This window comes from Physella acuta, unplaced genomic scaffold, assembly GCF_028476545.2.
Source record: "Physella acuta isolate Inbredline_101_S28 unplaced genomic scaffold, ASM2847654v3 ptg001978l, whole genome shotgun sequence".
Classification (NCBI taxonomy): Eukaryota; Metazoa; Mollusca; class Gastropoda; family Physidae; genus Physella; species Physella acuta.
The window spans coordinates 79774-103532 of NW_026733483.1; the positions used below are offsets into that span (position 1 = coordinate 79774).

General features: G+C 33.8%; 2 protein-coding genes across 4 annotated transcripts; one reads left to right on the plus strand and one right to left on the minus strand.

Moving 5' to 3' along the window:
• Positions 1-181: 181 nt before the first annotated feature.
• Positions 182-15370, minus strand: LOC131931481 (coiled-coil domain-containing protein 157). 3 transcript variants are annotated; one of them, XM_059288295.1, is made up of 12 exons: positions 15290-15370; positions 14254-14521; positions 13626-13809; positions 12807-13400; positions 11633-11789; positions 10423-10613; positions 9735-9911; positions 9160-9328; positions 8594-8727; positions 6662-6777; positions 5515-5690; positions 182-520 (listed from the first exon to the last, which is right to left on the minus strand). In XM_059288295.1, the coding sequence occupies exons 2-12, from the start codon at positions 14502-14504 to the stop codon at positions 378-380; spliced, it is 2292 nt and encodes a 763-aa protein (XP_059144278.1). In that variant the 5' UTR covers positions 14505-14521; positions 15290-15370; the 3' UTR covers positions 182-377. The 3 variants fall into 3 exon arrangements, with proteins under 3 accessions (XP_059144278.1, XP_059144275.1, XP_059144276.1); XM_059288292.1 differs by having other exon boundaries at positions 5515-5858; XM_059288293.1 differs by lacking the exon at positions 15290-15370 and adding an exon at positions 15169-15185 and having other exon boundaries at positions 5515-5858.
• Positions 15371-15856: 486 nt separating this feature from the next.
• LOC131931482 (pre-mRNA-splicing factor SPF27) lies at positions 15857-22622 on the plus strand. The gene is made up of 3 exons (XM_059288296.1): positions 15857-16060; positions 21418-21657; positions 22133-22622. The coding sequence occupies exons 1-3, from the start codon at positions 15857-15859 to the stop codon at positions 22346-22348; spliced, it is 660 nt and encodes a 219-aa protein (XP_059144279.1). The 3' UTR covers positions 22349-22622.
• The last annotated feature ends 1137 nt before the right edge of the window (positions 22623-23759 follow it).

Genomic DNA, 23759 nt, shown 5'->3' on the forward strand with positions numbered 1-23759 from the left:
TAATTTACTAAATAAAATCTTTTTAAATATATTAAAAAAATGTTTTTTGGTTCATTTTGAAATTTTTTAAAAATGCAATATTTTAAATTCTAATGCAGATATGATGAAATCGTGTGGGTTGTATAGTATTCATAAGCTTTAAGAATCTATTAAAAAAATAAAAGAGTGCGGGATTGTCCTTTGTTAGGCTATTTATTAGTCATTTAAGAATTAATAAGTTATAATAAATATAAAATATACAAAAATTATTTATTATTAAAAATCCAGCTGAACGTGACAGATCATCTCATTGGGTACAACATGTGTAACATATCATTTCTTACAACACATGAAACACTCTATTTTATTGGCTGCAGTTTGTGTAACACCTCATCTCATTAGTTACAATACATTTTGTGAATCTCCAAATCCCGAAGAAGTGTAAACATCTTATCACACTGTGGACATGAATAAGGCAGTGTTTGATTCCTGTTGGTGTGGGTGGATAGATTGTTTCTGCTTTCTCCTGAAGAAACTCTACCTGATAATTCAAAGATATTTAGAATATCAACACTAGGCGTCATGTTTTATACAGATAGAAATATATTTCAGTACTTTTATTTTTTATCAGTACATCTTTAAAGAGTGGCAGGAGACTGTTAAGGAGTGGAAAGCTTTGATGGGGATAGGGGGGGGGGTTAATGGCAAGGGGTAAATACCAAAGCAGGGTGTGTTAATGTCCTGCTCCCCAGCAATGCAGATACCTGTAATGACCCTTGACATTAACATATCCTACTTCTGACCCTTGACATTAACATATCCTATTAATGACCCTTAACATTAACATATCCTATTAATGACCCTTAACATTAACATATCCTACTAATGACCCTTAACATTAACATATCCTATTAATGACCCTTAACATTAACATATCCTACTAATGACCCTTAACATTAACATATCCTATTAATGACCCTTAACATTAACATATCCTATTAATGACCCTTAACATTACCATATCCTACTAATGACCCTTAACATTAACATATCCTACTACTGACCCTTAACATTAACATATCCTACTAATGACCCTTAACATTAACATATCCTACTAATGACCCTTAACATTAACATATCCTATTAATGACCCTTAACATTACCATATCCTACTAATGACCCTTAACATTAACATATCCTACTACTGACCCTTAACATTAACATATCCTACTAATGACCCTTAACATTAACATATCCTACTAATGACCCTTAACATTAACATATCCTACTACTGACCCTTAACATTAACATATCCTACTAATGACCCTTAACATTAACATATCCTATTAATGACCCTTAACATTAACATATCCTATTAATGACCCTTAACATTAACATATCCTATTAATGACCCTTAACATTAACATATCCTATTAATGACCCTTAACATTAACATATCCTATTAATGACCCTTAACATTAACATATCCTACTACTGACCCTTAACATTAACATATCCTACTAATGACCCTTAACATTAACATATCCTATTAATGACCCTTAACATTAACATATCCTATTAATGACCCTTAACATTAACATATCCTACTACTGACCCTTAACATTAACATATCCTACTAATGACCCTTAACATTAACATATCCTATTAATGACCCTTAACATTAACATATCCTACTACTGACCCTTAACATTAACATATCCTACTAATGACCCTTAACATTAACATATCCTATTAATGACCCTTAACATTAACATATCCTACTACTGACCCTTAACATTAACATATCCTACTACTGACCCTTAACATTAACATATCCTACTAATGACCCTTAACATTAACATATCCTATTAATGACCCTTAACATTAACATATCCTACTAATGACCCTTTACATTAACATATCCTATGAATGACCCTTAACATTAACATATCCTACTTCTGACCATTAACATTAACATATCCTACTTCTGACCCTTAACATTAACATATCCTACTTCTGACCCTTGACATTAACATATCCTAAAAATGACCCTTAATATTAACATATCCTACTAATGACCCTTAACATTAACATATCCTAAAAATAACCCTTAACATTAACATATCCAATTAATGACCCTTAACATTAACATATCCTACTAATGACCCTTAACATTAACATATCCTAAAAATAACCCTTAACATTAACATATCCTACTAATGACCCTTAACATTAACATATCCTATTAATGACCCTTAACATTAACATATCCTACTACTGACCCTTAACATTAACATATCCTACTAATGACCCTTAACATTAACATATCCTATTAATGACCCTTAACATTAACATATCCTACTACTGACCCTTAACATTAACATATCCTACTACTGACCCTTAACATTAACATATCCTACTAATGACCCTTAACATTAACATATCCTATTAATGACCCTTAACATTAACATATCCTACTAATGACCCTTTACATTAACATATCCTATTAATGACCCTTAACATTAACATATCCTACTAATGACCCTTTACATTAACATATCCTATGAATGACCCTTAACATTAACATATCCTACTTCTGACCATTAACATTAACATATCCTACTTCTGACCCTTAACATTAACATATCCTACTTCTGACCCTTGACATTAACATATCCTAAAAATGACCCTTAATATTAACATATCCTACTAATGACCCTTAACATTAACATATCCTAAAAATAACCCTTAACATTAACATATCCAATTAATGACCCTTAACATTAACATATCCTACTAATGACCCTTAACATTAACATATCCTAAAAATAACCCTTAACATTAACATATCCTACTAATGACCCTTAACATTAACATATCCTATTAATGACCCTTAACCTTAACATATCCTACTACTGACCCTTAACATTAACATATCCTACTAATGACCCTTAACATTAACATATCCTATTAATGACCCTTAACATTAACATATCCTACTACTGACCCTTAACATTAACATATCCTACTACTGACCCTTAACATTAACATATCCTACTAATGACCCTTAACATTAACATATCCTATTAATGACCCTTAACATTAACATATCCTACTAATGACCCTTTACATTAACATATCCTATGAATGACCCTTAACATTAACATATCCTACTTCTGACCAAAGCCGGCGTTAGGGGGTGGCGAACGGGGCGGCCGCCCTAGGCCCCGCGCTTGAAGTGGCCCCGCGCTTCAGCACTGTCATTGTTATCTGAATTAGTTTGTAAACTTAAAAAAAATTGTTGCTGAATTCAATTGGGAAAAACTAAATGGTCGAATGCCGACGTTGTTGATTGTTATAACTGAGGCCACGGTTGATGTTGGTGAGTCCCACCTGAACTGGGACAGGCCGTAATTCGATACAAAAATAGTGTCACACTGGTGTCGCGCTTAGCCACTACCCGAAGAATTGCATTAAAGAAATTGCAAGAAAACCACTTTTTAGATTAGACACATTAATTAGGCGGTAATTTTATTATAGAGTATCGATGAAGAAATTTTTTTTTTAGTTGGGGAGGGGGGGGGGGGGGCTCAGACGTTCTTACGCGGAGGGTGGGGCTTCGCCCCTACCCGAAGAATTGTATGCAAGAAACTCTTCACGCAAACCATTTAGATTAGACAAAATTTCCTTTTTATTCAATGTTTACTCGAGAATAAATAACGTCATATTACTGTGTGCACTCTCCGGTTTGAGATTATTTTCTACTCTAAGCTAAATGTGACCGCGTCATACTTCGTTTTTCGAATTACTATGCATGTTTTTAATTTTCTTGTGTTTTCTCTAGAGCGTTCTTGTCAGACAGATAGATACATAGATAGATAGATAGATACATAGACAGACAGCGAAACTATTAGTATTAATAGACGAGAAAAATGGCCCGTTGAGGAAGGATACAACGGGCGCTAGGGTGATAGTGCTGTCTCTTTTCTCTAAACTAAAACCACCCCACCCCCCCCCACCCCACCCCCCCAAAAAACATGTCTACCGTCCCATTCAACGAAATATAATTATATACTTTTTCCAGTGTCCGCCCCCTCCCCGAAAATTCTACTCCCGCCCCCGAAAATTTCAAGTACCCCCACCCCTCTCCGTGGAGGAAAAAGTCTGAAAGAAACACTGGTGTCGCGCTTAGCCACTACCCGAAGAATTGCATTAAAGAAATTGCAAGAAAACCACTTTTTAGATTAGACACATTAATTAGGCGGTAATTTTATTATAGAGTATCGATGAAGAAATTTCTTTTGAGTTAGGGAGGGGGGGGGGCTCAGACGTTCTTACGCGGGGGTGGGGCTACGCCCCTACCCGAAGAATTGTGTGCAAGAAACTCTTCACAGCAAACCATTTAGATTAGACAAAATTGCCTTTTTATTCAATGTTTACTCGAGAATCAATGACGTCATATTACTGTGTGCACTCTCCGGCTTGAGAATGTTTTAATGTTTTCTACTATATGACGTCATACTTCGTTTTCGTTTCACTCTGAGAGTTTTTAATTTCCTTGTGTTTTCTCTAGAGCATTCTTGTCAGACAGATAGATAGATAGATACACAGATAGATACATAGATACAAACAGCGAAACTATTAGTATTTATATATATATATATATATATATATATATATATACATATATATATATATATATATATATATATATATATATATATATATATATATATATATATATATATAATGGAAAGGCCCCGCGCGGATGGTTGGCCCTAGGCCCCGCGTATTCCTAACGCCGGCTCTGCTTCTGACCATTAACATTAACATATCCTACTTCTGACCCTTAACATTAACATATCCTACTTCTGACCCTTGACATTAACATATCCTAAAAATGACCCTTAATATTAACATATCCTACTAATGACCCTTAACATTAACATATCCTAAAAATAACCCTTAACATTAACATATCCAATTAATGACCCTTAACATTAACATATCCTACTAATGACCCTTAACATTAACATATCCTAAAAATAACCCTTAACATTAACATATCCAATTAATAACCCTTAACATTAACATATCCTAAAAATAACCCTTAACATTAACATATCCAATTAATGACCCTTAACATTAACATATCCTACTAATGACCCTTAACATTAACATATCCTAAAATGACCCTTAACATTAACATATCCTAAAAATGACCCTTATCATTAACATATCTTACTTCTGACACTTAACATTACCATATCCTACTAATGACCCTTAACATTACCATATCCTACTTCTGACCCTTAACATTACCATATCCTACTAATGACCCTTAACATTACCATATCCTAATTCTGACCCTTAACATTACCATATCCTACTTCTGACCCTTAACATTACCATATCCTACTAATGACCTTTAACATTAACATATCTTACTTCTGACCCTTAATATTAACATATTCTACTAATGACCCTTAATATTAACATATCCTACTAATGACCCTTAACATTAACATATCTTACTTTTTTTGTTCAGGTCTTTGACACTTAGAGCACCCAATGCTTTTTTCATCTGTGTGTAGGCGCCATTGGGTGTTGCATTAACAGGGGCCATCACTGCGCCCAGCTTGCCACTTGGTGGTCGAGACTTTATTGAGAGTGACTTCCCTTTAAGGAGAGAGTCTGGCGGCCTCTCAGTACTGTGGTTGTTGTTAGAATTTAAAAATCCATGCCCAATTAAAAATTCAGGACTAGCTGCTGGTAAAATAACATCTCCACCCACTGGATTCTCATTTTCCCAAGCTAATTTTTTCATTTTGGGGATTTCAAAATTTTCCTCTTTTAAATTTGCTGAATTCAGTGTTTGTCTGTAATGTTAAAAAGTGTAGCTGTTGTATATTCAATTCAGCAATCTATTGATAAGACTTTTGGTAATCACAGTAATAAAGATGATAATGCATATTAAAAAAAGTTTAAAAATATGATCGTTACTGAAGAAAATCACAAAGTAAACAATAAGAATCACTGAAAACTAAAGTCAGCTCAGGTAAGATGTGAAGGTTTGTAGGCCTAATATAATAAAGCTGGGACTAAAGAGTGTAAATATGTACAAAAGAATATATTTGAACATCCTAATTTGTAAAACTTTCTTTTCTTCATTGACATATCTTAAAAGTAGCAGAAAAGATAATATAACTTTTTTAAAGTTCATATTTAAAAATAATGATATCTACAGTTGGTTTTCCTTAGGAAGTGCATCAGTCAAGCAAGTTATTTCTACTGTGATAGCCACTTACTTTTGAGGTATGGCAAAAACACTAGGGGCAGAAAGAGAGATATTTCCTATACACATTATGTACCCAAGAGATAATTCAGTTCATTCTCCTTTGTAGCTTTTGTTTAAAGAAAATAAGAGACCAGTGCTCAAGTTAAATGGGTTTATAAAAAAAGTTGGCTGGCAAAATTAAAACACTAAGTGCAGATGATAAAATTTAAAAAGTTTATATGGATGGCTAGAGGTAGTGTGGATTGTAATGTGATGTCATTGAAAAGAAAAAGGGAGTAAATACAGTTTGATGCTACACTGGTGTTAATCATTATTAAGTTTTTCTTCTTACTTCCCTTTAACTGTGAGTGTTGATAATTTAACAGATAATCTCTGTAAACTAACCTGTATGAGTGCTGTTCTCTCAAGCTTGGCATCCTGTCAATGTTGGAGCCAGCATTAGCAAAAGTTTCTTGGTGCCACAGTGGCTCGGGCTTGATGGGAAATTCATTGGGTTCTTCCTATTGGTAGAAACTAAGGAAATTCATTGGGTTCTTCCTATTGGTAGAAACTAAGGAAATTCATTGGGTTCTTCCTATTGGTAGAAACTAAGGAAATTCATTGGGTTCTTCCTATTGGTAGAAACTAAGGAAATTCATTGGGTTCTTCCTATTGGTAGAAACTAAGGAAATTCATTGGGTTCTTCCTATTGGTAGAAACTAAGGAAATTCATTGGGTTCTTCCTATTGGTAGAAACTAAGGAAATTCATTGGGTTCTTCCTATTGGTAGAAACTAAGGAAATTCATTGGGTTCTTCCTATTGGTAGAAACTAAGGAAATTCATTGGGTTCTTCCTATTGGTAGAAACTAAGGAAATTCATTGGGTTCTTCCTATTGGTAGAAACTAAGGAAATTCATTGGGTTCTTTCTATTGGTAGAAACTAAGGAAATTCATTGGGTTCTTCCTATTGGTAGAAACTAAGGAAATTCATTGGGTTCTTCCTATTGGTAGAAACTAAGGAAATTCATTGGGTTCTTCCTATTGGTAGAAACTAAGGAAATTCATTGGGTTCTTCCTATTGGTAGAAACTAAGGAAATTCATTGGGTTCTTCCTATTGGTAGAAACTAAGGAAGTTCATTGGGTTCTTCCTATTGGTAGAAACTAAGGAAATTCATTGGGTTCTTCCTATTGGTAGAAACTAAGGAAATTCATTGGGTTCTTCCTATTGGTAGAAACTAAGGAAATTCATTGGGTTCTTTCTATTGGTAGAAACTAAGGAAATTCATTGGGTTCTTCCTATTGGTAGAAACTAAGGAAATTCATTGGGTTCTTCCTATTGGTAGAAACTAAGGAAATTCATTGGGTTCTTCATATTGGTAGAAACTAAGGAAATTCATTGGGTTCTTCCTATTGGTAGAAACTAAGGAAATTCATTGGGTTCTTCCTATTGGTAGAAACTAAGGAAATTCATTGGGTTCTTCCTATTGGTAGAAACTAAGGAAATTCATTGGGTTCTTCCTATTGGTAGAAACTAAGGAAATTCATTGGGTTCTTTCTATTGGTAGAAACTAAGGAAATTCATTGGGTTCTTCCTATTGGTAGAAACTAAGGAAATTCATTGGGTTCTTCCTATTGGTAGAAACTAAGGAAATTCATTGGGTTCTTTCTATTGGTAGAAACTAAAGCTGTGTAGTTTACTCACAAATAAATGCTGAGTTTTAATCATGTGTAGAACTTATTATTTTAACTTTTTCATACCAAGTTGTATGTCTAATCAATATGAAGCAAAATGAAACCTGCAATAAGCTTTTATTTAATTTTAAACTTTCTTATTTATAGAGTGTAGGGAGAATTATTGAAATCATCAAAATACCTAAATTGACATTTTCACTTTCATTAGTTGGAAATATCAGGTTATATAATTTTGTCAACATGTTTGTCTGTCTAAATGTCAATGTGTATGTGTGTATGTTTATCAACATGATAGCTTGAATACCATTTCAGTTAGGTGGATGAAATTTCATATTTATGTATTAAATCCTATTTGCAGGTTTCTGTCTTATGAGTGATTTCTAGTAACTGCAAGTGATACTTTATTTTTGTTTTCTCAGAAACCTTCAGCATTTGATAATTTTATATCCTATTCTATTAAAGCATTATATTCTAAGGATGTATACCTTTATGTGTTATCTTGTAAAAATATGCAGTTTTGTCACAAATGTGCTTACAATTTCAATAGCCTTACTCAACAATTGAAGAAACATCTGAGAATATACTTAAGCAAGTTCAGGGGAACTAACTCCCACTTTATCTACCAGTTGACAAGTGTACTGACCTTGTAGTTGTTCTGTAGGTTTGAGATTTTCTTCACTGACTGGGCCAGGCTCTCATTCTGTTCCTCCAGCAATCTGATCCTGGTTCTGTTGGCTTTAATCTGGTTCCTCATGTCTGTGGCAATGTCTCCAGACCCTGCACAAACATAGGACACAATGAAAACAATAAACAGCTTGATCCCTTAGCATGGATAAAATGAAATAATAAATGCAGTTAGCTCCCTTATATAGGCCATAATGATTTCTTTAAATGCAGTGTACTGCCTTATATGGGACATAATGAAAACAATACAGCTCCCTCTCAAAGCTTATATAGGAGGCAATGAAAAAAATAAATGAAAACTCAACACTTTTTAATAAAAAGTAAAAATAAGAAAAATTATCATAGACAGTATTACATGAAAATAAAATGTATCAATGAAACAAATCTTTAAAACAAATCACTAAAAATTTACTTTTTTTTTTTTATAAAAATTGTATAGAGCAAAATAAGCAAAATGTTTAGTTTTCTTACTACTGTAGTAAATTTGAATACAATTTCAGTTTTTTGGTTTTGTGCTGTCCTTACCATGAAGGTCAGAGTTGACTGGGCCATTTAGATCTGGATACTCCACTATCAGCCTCTCTCTCTGTTTGGCTTCTTCCAGTTCTGATGTTAAGGCACTCACAGACTCCTGCGCTGCTTTCACAGACTTCTCTAGTTTTTTCTTCTCTTTTTCAAGGTTTTTTATAATCACCTATATAATGCAATGGATATAAACATTTAACTGTAGCATTCATTATATTGTTTTAATGCTATTATTCAATGCAATCAGTTTATACTTTGAAAAGTCCTCAATGAAATCTAATACATTTGTTTTTTACTTTTTTAATTGAATTCTTAGTTATTTTTAACTTTCTAATCTTGCATTTTATTATCGTGTTATGTCTGTTTCCCGCTTAATATTTTATTACTTTTTAAATATTTTATTACTTCAAAGCAATAAGCAAATTATAATTCATTTTCATTTAGCCACCATAATAAATAAAATTCCCTTAGTCAGGTACCCTTATAAGCTGAGTAGACTCAGTGATTTCATACAGACAGGAACCTATACAACACCAAAAGCTTTTAAGTTCTACTTCATATTCTGCAGCAATAACCTTATTTTCTTTCAGCTTTTGCTTTAGCTCTTTGGTTTCTACTTTCAGCTCAGTGAGCTTATTCTCCAGGGCTAATTTTTCCTCTTCAATATCAGCAACTTGTGATGAAAACTCTTCATTGTTTTGTCCCAGCAAGCTCATCTTAGATAGCAGGGCTTCTTGCTTGGCTTGTAGAGACTGGTCATGGAATGTAAATAAATATTGTTTGATTAGTGTTTTTAGAGAATTGACTGGTTAAAATAGTTAAACAATCAATAAAATGTAACTGGATATTTCTGTTAAAATTTTAGTGAGATACAAATGTCCATTTGTGATGAGTGGAATCAGGGCAATCTTTGATGAAAGGTCAAGGTTAAAGCTTAATTAAACATTTATAAAAGTAATTTTCATAATATGTTATATTTGGACGTTTGGAGCAAAGATGTGTAGAATTGATAACATAAGGATAACCTTCTCAACTATTCCCATCCTCCTATATAAAAGAAAAGGTAGGAAAAGTCTGCACAAGGTTACTGCCTCATCAGCTATTGAAAAATTAATGTGTTTTTGTAGTTGTAAAATCTTTATAATTAAGATCATGTAACACAAGTGAGTTTTTTTTTAACTTGATGGTCAACAACACACTTGGTATAGGTGTATTCACTAAATAGTGACCTAAATTGTTTGTCCATCTTAAGATCTGACTTACCTCATTATGCTTGCTGAGACTTCTGCTTTTGCCCTGTTCTTTAGCCAAAGCTTTCTGGTAGCCAATCATCTGTGCTGTTACATCAGACAGTTGGGTCTTCAGGTCAATCATCTCTTCTGCCAGTTGTCCAGCCTTCTCAGCCTCTCTGGTTTTCTCCACCAACTCAATCTCAAGAACTTTAAAGCCTGTTTCTTTAATTCATAAAATACAAAGATTTGTATAAAGGAGTTACTCACTTTTAGTTAAACAAGCAAAAATGTATAGGCTAAAATAAAGTAAATATATTTTTGCTAAAAAATAAATAATTAATTGTTTAAAATTAATTACAATCACTTATAAAAAATTTAACTATACTGAAACAAATGTTAAAAAAAGAAAAATAAATAAAATTAGTTCCAAAATGACACAGCAAATAGGCTACTTAACAAAAAGTTAACACTTTAGTTATTAATCAATCAAATATTTAGTTTAGCCTCTAACCAAATCAATATAAATCTATAGAAGGTATAGTGTAGCCTCTAACCAAATCACTATAAATCTATTGAAGGTATAGTGTAGCCTCTAACCAAATCACTATAAATCTATTGAAGGTATAGTGTAGCCTCTAACCAAATCAATATAAATCTATAGAAGGTATAGTGTAGCCCCTAACCAAATCAACATAAATCTATAGAAGGTATAGTGTAGCCTCTAACCAAATCAATATAAATCTATAGAAGGTATAGTGTAGCCTCTAACCAAATCACTATAAATCTATTGAAGGTATAGTGTAGCCTCTAACCAAATCACTATAAATCTATTGAAGGTATAGTGTAGCCTCTAACCAAATCAATATAAATCTATAGAAGGTATAGTGTAGCCCCTAACCAAATCAACATAAATCTATAGAAGGTATAGTGTAGCCTCTAACCAAATCAATATAAATCTATAGAAGGTATAGTGTAGCCTCTAACCAAATCACTATAAATCTATAGAAGGTATAGTGTAGCTTTTAACCAAATCAATATAAATCTATTGAAGGTATAGTGTAGCCTCTAACCAAATCACTATAAATCTATTGAAGGTATAGTGTAGCTTTTAACCAAATCAATATAAATCTATAGAAGGTATAGTGTAGCCTCTAACCAAATCAATATAAATCTATAGAATGTATAGTGTAGCTCTAACCAAATCAACATAAATCTATAGAAGGTATTGTGTAGCCTCTAACCCAGGTTCTTCATGTCTTTCATTTGTTCATTCAGCTGCATCCTCACATCAAACAAATCTTTCTCAATGTTTTCTTTCTCGACAATCACAGATTCCTTTTTTTTAGTCTCCACTTCTAGTTTTTGCTGGTATTGCTTTTCAGTTTCTTTCAATTTGCTCTAGAATAACAACATAATGTTTTTCTAAAGGGGTGTTATTTTACATTTTAAGAAGGATGTTAATTTTCTAAATGTACTGAATAACAAATTTTCACAATGTCATTTTTAAATAGGATCAAACTTTAAATTGGATATCCTTACTTAGCTATAATACTAAGTAATAATTAGTAATTAAGCAATGACAGTTTTAGTAGCTAAGGCAGTTAAATGGAAGAAGGAGAGATCACAAATGGACAAACTCAACAAACTTGTAACATACACTAATGACAAAAATAGATACATGTAAGTAGGTGGTGATTTAAATTATAAGAAGAAATAAAAATTGGCCTAGAGTAAAACTGTAGGCTACACAAACTATGTGTTTGTTAATACAGAGAAAGATGGCAGAAAAGTATGAGAAACCACCTGTGGGGGACAATGACCCCAGGGGTTAAGGGACGATTGATATTTAGAATAGTTTTATTATCAATATTTTAGAAAATGGAGAAGACAATTTTTTGTACATAGACCTATCTATGTAAGCGCGCTCCCTACCACCCCCATCCCTACATGGTCTGGTGAGCTGTTGTTCATGCTAAATGTTTACAATCGTAGAGCCGGGTTTAGTGACGGCTATTAGGGGCAGATAATTTAGTTTGAAACTATTTTAAACTTAGGGGAGGTAACTAAGAGGAGTTTACTTTCACAGGGGGTGGGGTGAGGGGTGGGGTAGGGGTTTGGGAAAGGAGGGGGGTTATCATCCTTAACAAGCTACTGATAGTGTTTTAAAGCAAATATTTTCAGTGGCAGCGTTGGTACTGTCGAATTCACAAATTATGAATTACTGAAAAGTAGAAAATAAAACAACTAAATAGCGGCATATGATACGCCGCAGGTCGGCTCGTATATAGAATTATGTATTGAAAGATATATTCCAATCAAAGTTAAATCACGTAAAAGTATTTCTGAATTTAATATTAAATGGTAATATAACATAAATGAATTAAAATGAATATGAGTTATAAAATTAATTTATACCTCAAAATGTTTACAGCGAAACGTTATATTTTCTTTCTCTTCCAAAAATTTATTTTCAAACGATAAAAATTTTTCATCAAAATTTTTTACTTTCTCCTCAGCTTGCTTTAACTCTTCTTTCAGCGGCTTCACAGTTGCTTGTAAGATTTCATTCTGCTTAGCTATCCGAGCTATGTCCTTATTTTGCTCAGCCATCCACCTACACACATCACTGAATGTTAACAACTCAACATGTATGACTTGATTTTTGAACTTCTTCAATGAACACGGCAGTCCTTGGTCTATACAAGACTTTATGACAACTTCACTCCCTTCCCGCATTTTTTTCTGAATTAAGTCACATGTTTCACACGGGACAAATGCTGTCTCGTACGTCTGACAGGATTTATTGCTCATGTCTTCAGATATAGTGTGGACGAATTTTTTCTCTGGAACTGGTGATGCCCCCTGACTAACCAAATCAGCATTATTAGGGGGAACTATTCCGACTGTGCCAGGGGTAGGGTTTAGATTAGCTATCCTGCTGTAGCTTGGATTATGCGGTCTTTCACTTCCTTTTTCAAACTCTACAATCTTATTTGTTTTGGATTTATTCTGAAATTTTAAAAAATATTTTAAAATTACAAATACAGCACATTTATTTTTAAATTGATATTTTCAATTATTATGCAGGCTAAATGATAAAGTGGAAGAAAAGAACAGAAAACACACACATACTATTAAATATTTCATTTTGATAATTATGCATCATGTGTTTTAGTTATTATTATTATGTGTACAAAATTAATATCTCTAGATTTGTATTCATTAAATACACACCTCTGACTGCAGCTGTTGAATAAACATGTGTGACTTCATTAAATGTGACCAGTATTGTTTGGCTACTATGCCCACAGAGGAGGAGGAGCTATCTACACTATTTAGTTCTGGAAAATGCTTTTGTTTCCCACCATGTATCTGCATTTCCATAAACTCTGCTGTAGTTTGCAACAGGAAAACTAACCTGATGAATACATTGAAACATATGTTAAATGGCACATTTTATTACACTTTACAAGCAATAAAATGGAATAAATCATCAAAGAGGTCATCATGAGTATCACTACACTATACTGGCAGGGGAGGGAGTCTCATTTTGAGTGATGATGTATTATGTGTATGTGTGGGGGAGGGGGGGAGATAAAAAAATGTGGCATTACATACATTACATATTTTCAAAAATGACAAGATGTACATTTTTATGATATATGAGGGTAGTTTAAATTAGAGGAATATAAAAATCAACTAAAATAGTCTGATATCAATTAATATAGATGAGCTTGCAGCCATTTCTACAATATACATTAAGTATGAACAAGATAAATAAGTTGTAATGTTATAATATGTAAGTTCTAAGTCATAATGAAAAGTAGAATTTGTAGAGAATTATTATTAAAAACATTCCCACCTGTCAATGACCAACTCATATAAAGCAATGTGTGCCACTTGCTTATCTTCCATTTCATCACTGGTATCAGTACTGTACAGGTCAAGCAGGTCATCTATATCTAAGTCACATGCTTGCTGATCTGGGAATTTCCAGGAATGGTTTGGAAGAGGACCCACTCTAGAGATTATTTCTCGAATGGTCCATTGTAAGTCCCTAACATCTGTCTGCAGGCTCTCAATGTACGCCTGGTTGCCCAGCATATAAGCCATTTTATTTCAGCAGCAAACTGGAAGTATAGATAAACAAATTAGAAGGGGTGTCAGTGTGGTTGGGCCAGTAAAGCTCAAGGTTGCTAAACCAAAAAGTGTTGAGTTCAAACACCCCACCCCTTTTGAGAAGAAAAGACTTGATAGCCGAGGACAGTAACCCAAAGGATCTAGGAGAGTAAACTCCAGAATTATGCAACTGATGCTTTGCAGTTCAAAATTGTTCTTGGCTATGCCTATGGTCATGGAATATGATGGATGGAAGTAAATCCAGAAAGAAAAGCAGGCTGAAATCAGAGTCAACTGGAGTAGCAGGCCCTTTAAATTGTTTATTTTAATTAATTAAGTTGATATTTATTTAATAATATGCTTTTTACTAATACTCTAATTTTTATAGGTCTAAGTATTAATATATTATTATGTCGCTAACAGTTATTGTTTGAATAAAAGATTAGGCCTTAAATTTAAAATTAATTTACAATAATAAATAATTAAATAAGCCTAACATTTTTTTTTAAACAAGTAGGGGCCTAACTAGTAACATTTACTAACTATTTAGATCCAGATTTTAGTAAAATAGTAAAATTATTCAAATTAAAATTAATAATTTAAAATAATATTGAATTGTATTAATTACTAAATTAGGCATTAGATGATTAGGCCTTACAAAAATTAATTGTGTAGGCCTAAAAAAAAATCTAAATACATTTTTATGTGCGTAATGAGTACGCAATTACTAATTAGGCTTATCAATAAAAGGCAGTGATTATCAATAAGATATCCTTGACCTTAAAGAGAATACCGAATAATAGTATTCTGATACTGAAATCTAGTATAGTAAAAGCAAGCTGCTTCTTGTTTATATTAGTTGTTATGGAGAAAATTAAAAATTTATCACCGGCATTTACTCTGATCCCAATGTTCTTTAATAAAATATCCCAGGTGCTTTTAATTAACCAACCTAAACATAAATAATATCGTAGCTGAAAAACGACTTTGGAAACAATCTCCTAGACAATATTTCCTATAGATAATTTTAGTTACTTATACGCACTTCATATTTCGGTAGAAGAATCTTTTAATGTTATTAAAAAAAGGGTATAATTATAAATAGGCTAGGCCAATAATTTTAATAAATAATAATCAATAAACGGAAACACCTTTACAGCTTAATAGATCAAATAACTTCATACACACAATCATCTTATTCTATTAAAACTATTTTTTGTCATATTTATAACTATGCTTTAATTTTAAAATTGAAGCTTGTGTAATATTTTTTGTTTTCATAACTAGTAGACATCTAGATCTACATTTTTTAAGTTTTTTCAAATCCTAGTTTTATAGTTCTCAAAATGGCTGGCGAAGTTGTTGTAGATGCGTTACCATACTTTGATCAGGGCTACGATGATCCTGGTGTTAAAGAAGCAGCTATTGCCCTCGTAGAAGAAGAAACTAGACGTTACAGACCTACAAAAAATTATCTTGATTACTTTCCCACCCCTAACTATCATGCTTTTGAGACAGAAATTATTAAAAATGAAATGGAAAGAGTTCAGGTAAGCCGGCACCGATCATCAGATTGATTGTGTTTGTAATTGAGACATTGTCGGGTAAAATCTTAGTTTAGCGTCGTAAATTCGGCCAAAACTAGTAATGGGGGAGAGAGTGAATTAATGAATATGTCATTAAATATGAGTATATTTTCGTATATTTTGATAAAGTATTATAGATAATTGAATAATAGATCGCCATTGATAGTTAAATCAATTTAAATATCCTGAAATTAATTTTTATCAACCCTGTTCGAGATAGTAAATTTGCTATTAAAAACAGCAGCCATCTTAAGAAAATGTTATTGAGAGTAGCTTCCCTTTAATTTCTATTCATATGAAAATGTATTTAAATATGATCGTCTTGTTGTGTAGTCCGTATTACAACGCATTTTTTTTTAAATGTGAATTTCCTAACAAACAACTTTATTAATTCTAGAAGCATTGTGAGATGCAACTTGTATCCATGTATTAAATCACGTTTTTTTTTTACTAATGTTTATTTGATCTTACTATTACTAAATAGTTGTGAGTTTTTTCTTATTGTTTGAATGTTCACTATTTTCATTTCAGGTTTTTCTTTTCATCAATTAGTAATTCTATCGTAACTTATGACATTTTTTTTACTTCTCTTTACCTTTATTAAACCCCAACCTCCGTCATATTTTTGTCGTCAATGTCACAACAAGTCATAATGTAAAAAATTACGCTTCACTCAGCCTTATCTAAGATCTCTAACCATAATTTTGACAACATTAAATGTTTGTCATCATTTATATATACAGAGAGACAAAATGTATTATCCACCAGCTTCCCTCGTAAAACATCATCTAAAACAATGAGCCAGTCCACCCCTTAAGTGCGTGTTGTCATTATGGTCGATCGCAAGTCTCCACCTGCCAGACACATTTAGGTTATCCTTTGTTGTCAAATTGTCAATATCAAGTACACAAGTGAGTGATATGGGGTTGTCCATAATATGATGTCACATATGATTTGCTACGGGAGTGAGTGAAGATTTGTGACGTCAACTCAGGCGGCTTTGCAATTTATGACGTGTCGGTCTCATGAAGGGAGGTGAACGGGGAAAAATACCTAGGTGATTGGTGGAGAACCTCTATAATGCTTTGTTCAATCAAAATAACGATAAATAAGCATTAGTATCCGTATACCTTGCTTAAAACGAATCATCACAAATGTTGCAAGCCTGCTAGTTTAAGACATTCGGCAAAACGGCCGCAACACATTATCCCCGTCAAAAAGGCTTGCCACCAAATGCCTGCCGACGAATAAGCCGCGTCTAATGCGGGGCGTTAGGAATACGTGGCCATTAGCATGGGCCGCGTTAGAGCACCAGTTGGCTATCGCGCTTTGTAAGATGACGTAAATACTTAAATTCAATTTCGCTAAACTGCGCGAAAATTTAGTAATGTTCCATCGTTTGAGGAAATGTATTTTCTTGGACTTAAATTGAAATATCATGTTGACTGTCTGGCTCTTAATTTCCGAATATCACTTTTAATGTATCAAGATTCAGAACTATAATTTACTTTAATAAGTGTCATCTTATCGTTTATTGTGGTTTTTATAAAGCGCAGAGCAGCTTCAAAATCGGACGGCCATCCTGTTTTCACCAAGCTTCTTTTGGAGCTTAATATGGGTAGTCTAGTTCTATACGGTGAGAGCTTAATACATTTTTAAAGGGCCGAAAGTTTCAAGACAGCAAGCTTGCAGAAATAACTACGTACGTTTAAATGGACGAGTGATAGATGTGTTAGGGGCCGTTTATTAATGAACACCAACTTATGTAATCAAATTAAACGTCGCAAAAGCGTCAAAAAGGCAGTGCTTGTTTTTTTTTTCTATAAAATTAGCCTAAGGGTCGGCGGTACCGCTACATGACGTCACGTGCGAGCGTTAACTCGGTGACGATGTGCTAAGTGGGGGAATGAAAAAGGTGGGGTTCAAGAAATGCGACTCGGCAAGCTTTTTACATTCCTTGACCCTTCTTAATAGTTCTTTCGTCCCCACTGAGAAAATGGATCACCAATGAATGACGCGTCATACTTCTACAGCTGGTCTTTCTCCCACAACCATCCCATTTTCACGAAAAAAAAAAAAACCTGACCCGTCTCCAAAATCACATCGCTGAGTTCTATTTTACCTCTCCCCACCACAAATCACAATTTCTATCTGAAACAATATGTTTATATGTTTGCTTTGTAATAATGCACGCTGTCATTACTATCTTAAGAGCGACGTCATTTATGAGCGATCTAATATTGATTTGCTTACTGCAAATAAAGTGTTCAAAAGTTCGACCTCCCAACAATTGTTGTGGTCTTGGATGCACACTATTAAGTCTGATAAGGTCTATTAGTCATTCATGTCAACTATATTAAAACAAAAGAAAAATTACTATACAGGGGGGTCATTCATAAATGATGTCACGCTTTGTTTGACGATTTTTACCTCCCCCCCCCCTCCCCTCCGTCACAAAAAGCCAGACCCCCCCCCTAAAATGACGTCACACCTCAGCCTACAACCCCCCCTCAAAATTGCAGTTGAATTGTTTTTAAACATCTATATTTTTCCAAAATCTTGTCTGAACTCTGTCAAAATAGAGTATTTTAATCAATCGTTATTACAATTTATTAAAACAGTTTTTTAAAACGCAAAATAACGTCTAAAATTCGTTTTCTAACATTGCTTTTTTAAAAGGCAAAAGTGTGACGTCGCACCGTCTGACCCCCCCCCTCCCTCTCATCACACAACGTCACAAAATTACGGACCCCCCTCCCCCCTACGAGTGTGACGTCATTTATGGACGACCCCCGGCATATATTAAAAAGCAATACAAAACAATCATATTAAACCACAAAATCAACACAAAAGACATGCGAATAGACAATTTATTGTTTTTAAAACATGGCCGCTGCTTGTATTTACTCATTGTTGTCTCGAACGGAGTAGTTTAAAGTTTATTCCAGGATATTTATGACTGGTTTGGTCTTGGATTGTGATTTGTTATTCAATTATCTGTTATATTATGTAAAATATGACATAAATATGGCCAAATGAAAGAAATATTCATTAGTTACCTTCATCGCACATTACTAGCTACGTTGGAATTTACGACGCTAAACTAAGATTTTACCCATTGTCGTTACTAGACCTAGAATCTAGATCTAGATTCTAGCTAAACGCTAGTAAATTGCTAGACTCAACAACCGATGAAATGCCAAATTTCTTCAAATTTTAAGACGTATCTGTGCCAAATTTTATTATGGAAATCCAGTAGGCCTAAATCCTTTGAAGAAACTTTTCCGCAATATAAAATACTTTTTCAGCAAAAAGTCTGAAAAGAAACGTTAGGTGTGGGTGTTGGTAAATTCCAAGGTGTGAAAACTGCTGGTCACATGACATTTTTGTCACACATCTTGTCACACATTTTGGCCCACTTGATACTCACACTGGGTGGGGGTAAAATGCAAAGATGTTTGCGAAAAATGTACAGCACTAGCTTTACAATGAACATTGATGCTACCTTCAGAGACGGTTCATTTTCTTATCAGTTGCTAGATGTGCTGATGATCTAGATCTATCCACTTCCTTCTTTTGTGTAACACTGGAGCCACCACAAACAAATGTTTTACTGTGTCCAAGAAATTTTTCATTATTACTGCCACATAGGCTACTATTTATTTTTTCATCATATAGGTATTGATTTTGTTGATTTTTAAAAAGGTTTAAAACTAAAATTACTTCATAAAACTTTTTAAATTGTTTATTTATAATTCTATGCTTTCTACAAGTACAACAATAGAAAATGTCAAAGATCAGAAGGGATTGGCCTTACATTAACAATGTGGCTGAGAATTTCTCCCACTAAGAAGATTATATGAACTCACAATGACCCCCAAGCACGTTTGTTGTATTGCTTATAGGCTATAACCTATGTTAAAGTTTTTATAAATGTAGTGACTGACCTCTCAAACTGCAGTATTTTTCTCACGCAGACAAAATGTGAGCGGGCGAGAAACACCAACAATATTTAGAATTTTAAATATAGATCTAAATCTAGATTTTTAAAAATATTTATTCAGTCTCAATAATAGTCTCATTATGAACTCACAGTGACCCGTCGACTGAGATGAGAGTTTTCTCCCACTGACAAGAAAATGTGAGGGGATGATCATCGGGGCAATGATGTTTTTTAATCTAAAAATAATTAAATTAGATCAAGAATAAAATAAGAATGACATAGTAAAACAACAATTGTAATAGATCTATGTCTACTTGTCTAGTTTATAACTTCTTCTCACTCATCTGTCGAAAAAACAAAATACCAAAAGCACGAAACAAAAAATTGTGTCTCGGTATTTAACTGTGATTCCTCAGGTATGTCTCGCATTTTCTTCCCACCTCACCATTTCACGTCTCACAATTTACCAACACCCAAGTTAGTGTATCACAAAACAGCCATTCCATTTCAATTTTTTAAATTAAGTAATAGAGTAGCTAGGTAAGATGTAATACTCTAGATTTAAATTTAGATCTTTTGATGAAAGACAAAAGGTAAATGAATTGGTAGAACTATTATTGTATGAGACAGAAATGTTGTAAGAGAGGCACAGTTCTCATTAAATTACTTATTACTTGCACACGAGCATTTAACTATACTCTCCTCAAAACACACCTCACCTGCTCTCCATGAAGGTGATGCCCAAGATTTCCATATGATAGCTGAACAAATAAGCTCAGTCTTTAGACTGTCTCACTTCTACCAATGCTTTTATTTATATATTTAATTTGTATGCTGCTATTTTTTGTTAATTGCTTAAATGTCAAAGGGGGTTAAAACATCAATCTAGTCTTAGGAAAGACACTAACTATATAATGTTAGTATAATTTGGCTACCACATAGAATTCAAACATATGTTTCAGTTAATATTTCCTTGCCGTGTCTAGGAAGTAGGAATTGTTTGAGGCCACCCCATCCACCTTTATTTTTATTCAGTTGCTTACAATTGTGTGTGATCCCTAAACAAAACATGTGTACATATCTTTGAATTAAACCTGCTTGTGATGAAATATAACCCTTGATTGTTCGATTGACTTCCTTCTGATATGTTATATAATTTTGTTTTGGTATCATGCCGTTTAGTTGATAGGTTGATAAAGTATTAGTGTTGGCTGTTTTTTTCTTTCTATCTGCTGGCTAGGATATTAAAACCTTGAGGTCAATAGCATCAGCATCAAACTTCAGCATAAAACAATGGGTGGAGGGTGTTGACAAATGTAGAGAATTCTAAAAATGTGAATGACCGAATGTATCCTATCCTGACTTTCTATCCCATCAGGCACGTCTACCAATGGACATGATGAGCATGAAGAGGTACGAGCTGCCAACCCCACCAGCTGGTAAGATGACGGACGTCTCAGCCTGGCAGGAGTGTGTGGACAACTCACAGGCCCAGCTGGAGCACCAGTCCCTGAGAATCCTCAACCTGGAACTCATGTCAGAATATGGCTCGGCTGCTTGGCGCTCATACAACTCTGTGCTCACCAACATGATAGACCAGGCACAGAAACATTTACAAGTAGGTGGCTTTCTTTCAGGCTGGTGCATTCTTCTGGTGGTGGGATGTAGTCATGGTGATACAGCGTTCATTCATTGGTGGTGTGGATATAGTCATGGTGATACAGCGTTCATTCATTGGTGGTGTGGAGATAGTAATGGTGATACAGGGTTCATTCACTGGTGGCAGAATTATAGTTATGGTGATACAGGGTTCATTCATTGGTGACAGAATTACAGTTATGGTGATACAGGGTTCATTCACTGGTGGCAGAATTATAGTCATGGTGATACAGGGTTCATTCATTGGTGACAGAATTATAGTTATGGTGATAACAATTTGTGTCAAATTTGGTAATGTTTATAAAAAGTAATTTAGCAATTACTGATGGGAAGGTTCTTTTATAAAAGATCAATTTTTGCTTTATTTTTTCTTTTACCCTTTTGCTCTATTGTTTATTGTGGTGTTAATCATATAAATAATTCTTGTCTTCCAGGATCTGAGGAAGAAAATCCAAGAAATCAACTGGCAGCGTAAAACAGAGCAGACACAAGCTGGTGAAAAGTTGAGAGACCTAGAAACCAGCTGGGTCGGACTTGTCAGTAAAAACTATGAGATAGAACGGGCATGTGCAGAGTATGAGAAGGAGATTCAAGAAGAGGACATGAAACAAGCAAGGAGGGGGAGGAAGAGGTTGCATGAAGACTCTTGAGTGTTGTGTTCAGTTGTTTTTTTATTGTTGTTGGAGGTCAATGTGTGTTGTGTAATTGGTTGAGAGAGTCTAAATGTAGCAGAGATGTCTTTGAAGTGTGTACAATATTGAAGGTGATGTGTTTTAGAATGATTGTTATTTGACTGCTGTTGTGTGGGTTTGGCTAGTTGTGAGATGTGTGTCTGACAGTAAGCTTGTGTGTGTGTTGTGGAACATGATAGTCATCTCTAAACCATCTTTTGTTGATACATCAAGTTTTATAAAAATCACCAAAACATCATAATTTTCTTTTGTTTCTCTATTGTGTTCTGCTAAGTTAGAAAAGGGATAGTTTCAAATAGTTTTCAACCAATTATTTGGATCCCATGTCAAAAGTTAAAAATTAAAACTACATTTGTGTAATTAGTCTAATATTGATTGTACTACCTGATTTGAGTTGACTAGTACTGGGTGATTAAAGAACTACTGTAGGCTATAGATATAAGCTAGTTTGTTAGGGCTTGTTAGCTCCATTAAGGACAAGATTTACAGACAACATATCGATGGTCTCGGTCGCAAACCGTCTAACTCAAAAAAATTTGATTTTCTTTTTTTTACATAAATCAAAAGCCAATATGATTCCCCATAATGCCTGAAAATATTAGAGAAATCTGTAAAATGATTATTGAGATATAATCATTTGAACAAACCGCCTATTATTTCTAGCGCTAAAAATCTCGGCGCAAAACGAATATCGCTATATTTGTCAGTACACTTTTGATCGGGAGCGCAGTCGCACGCCGTAATCACACAATTTTACAGCACAGCAGTCACAGTACTTATAGGTAAGGATATTTGATTAATTATGTTCAACTGTTCTATTACATTTTATCATTTTAAGGAATAATAAACAAATAGTATTTGTTTAATATAGCATATTTCCAGATTTTCAATAACCAAACTGATTTGTTTACAATTTTTTAGGCTAACACAATGCTTTGAAACTAGATCTTCATTCTAGAATCTAAATATCAATCAAAACAATATAATTCTAATTATATTTCCACAAGAATGTGCAATAAACTTAATAATTGTTGATTCACTACTAGCTTTAGATTGAGGCTTTAGATACGTGTTAAGAAATGTTTATATGGTAGGTTACAAAATGTTTGGTGTACATGTTCAACGACATGGTTAGTTGTCTATAGTAGATGCTTTTATGATTAATTTTTCAACAGACAAGCCTATCTCAACACACCAACCTCTCTCAACATATCAGCCTCTCTCAACATACCAGCCTCTCTCAACAGACCAGCCTCTCTCAACAAACCAGACTTACAACATAACAGACCAGCCTCTCTCAACAGGCCAGCCTCTCTCAACAGGCCAGCCTCTCTCAAAAGACCAGCCTCTCTTAACAGATCAGCCTCTC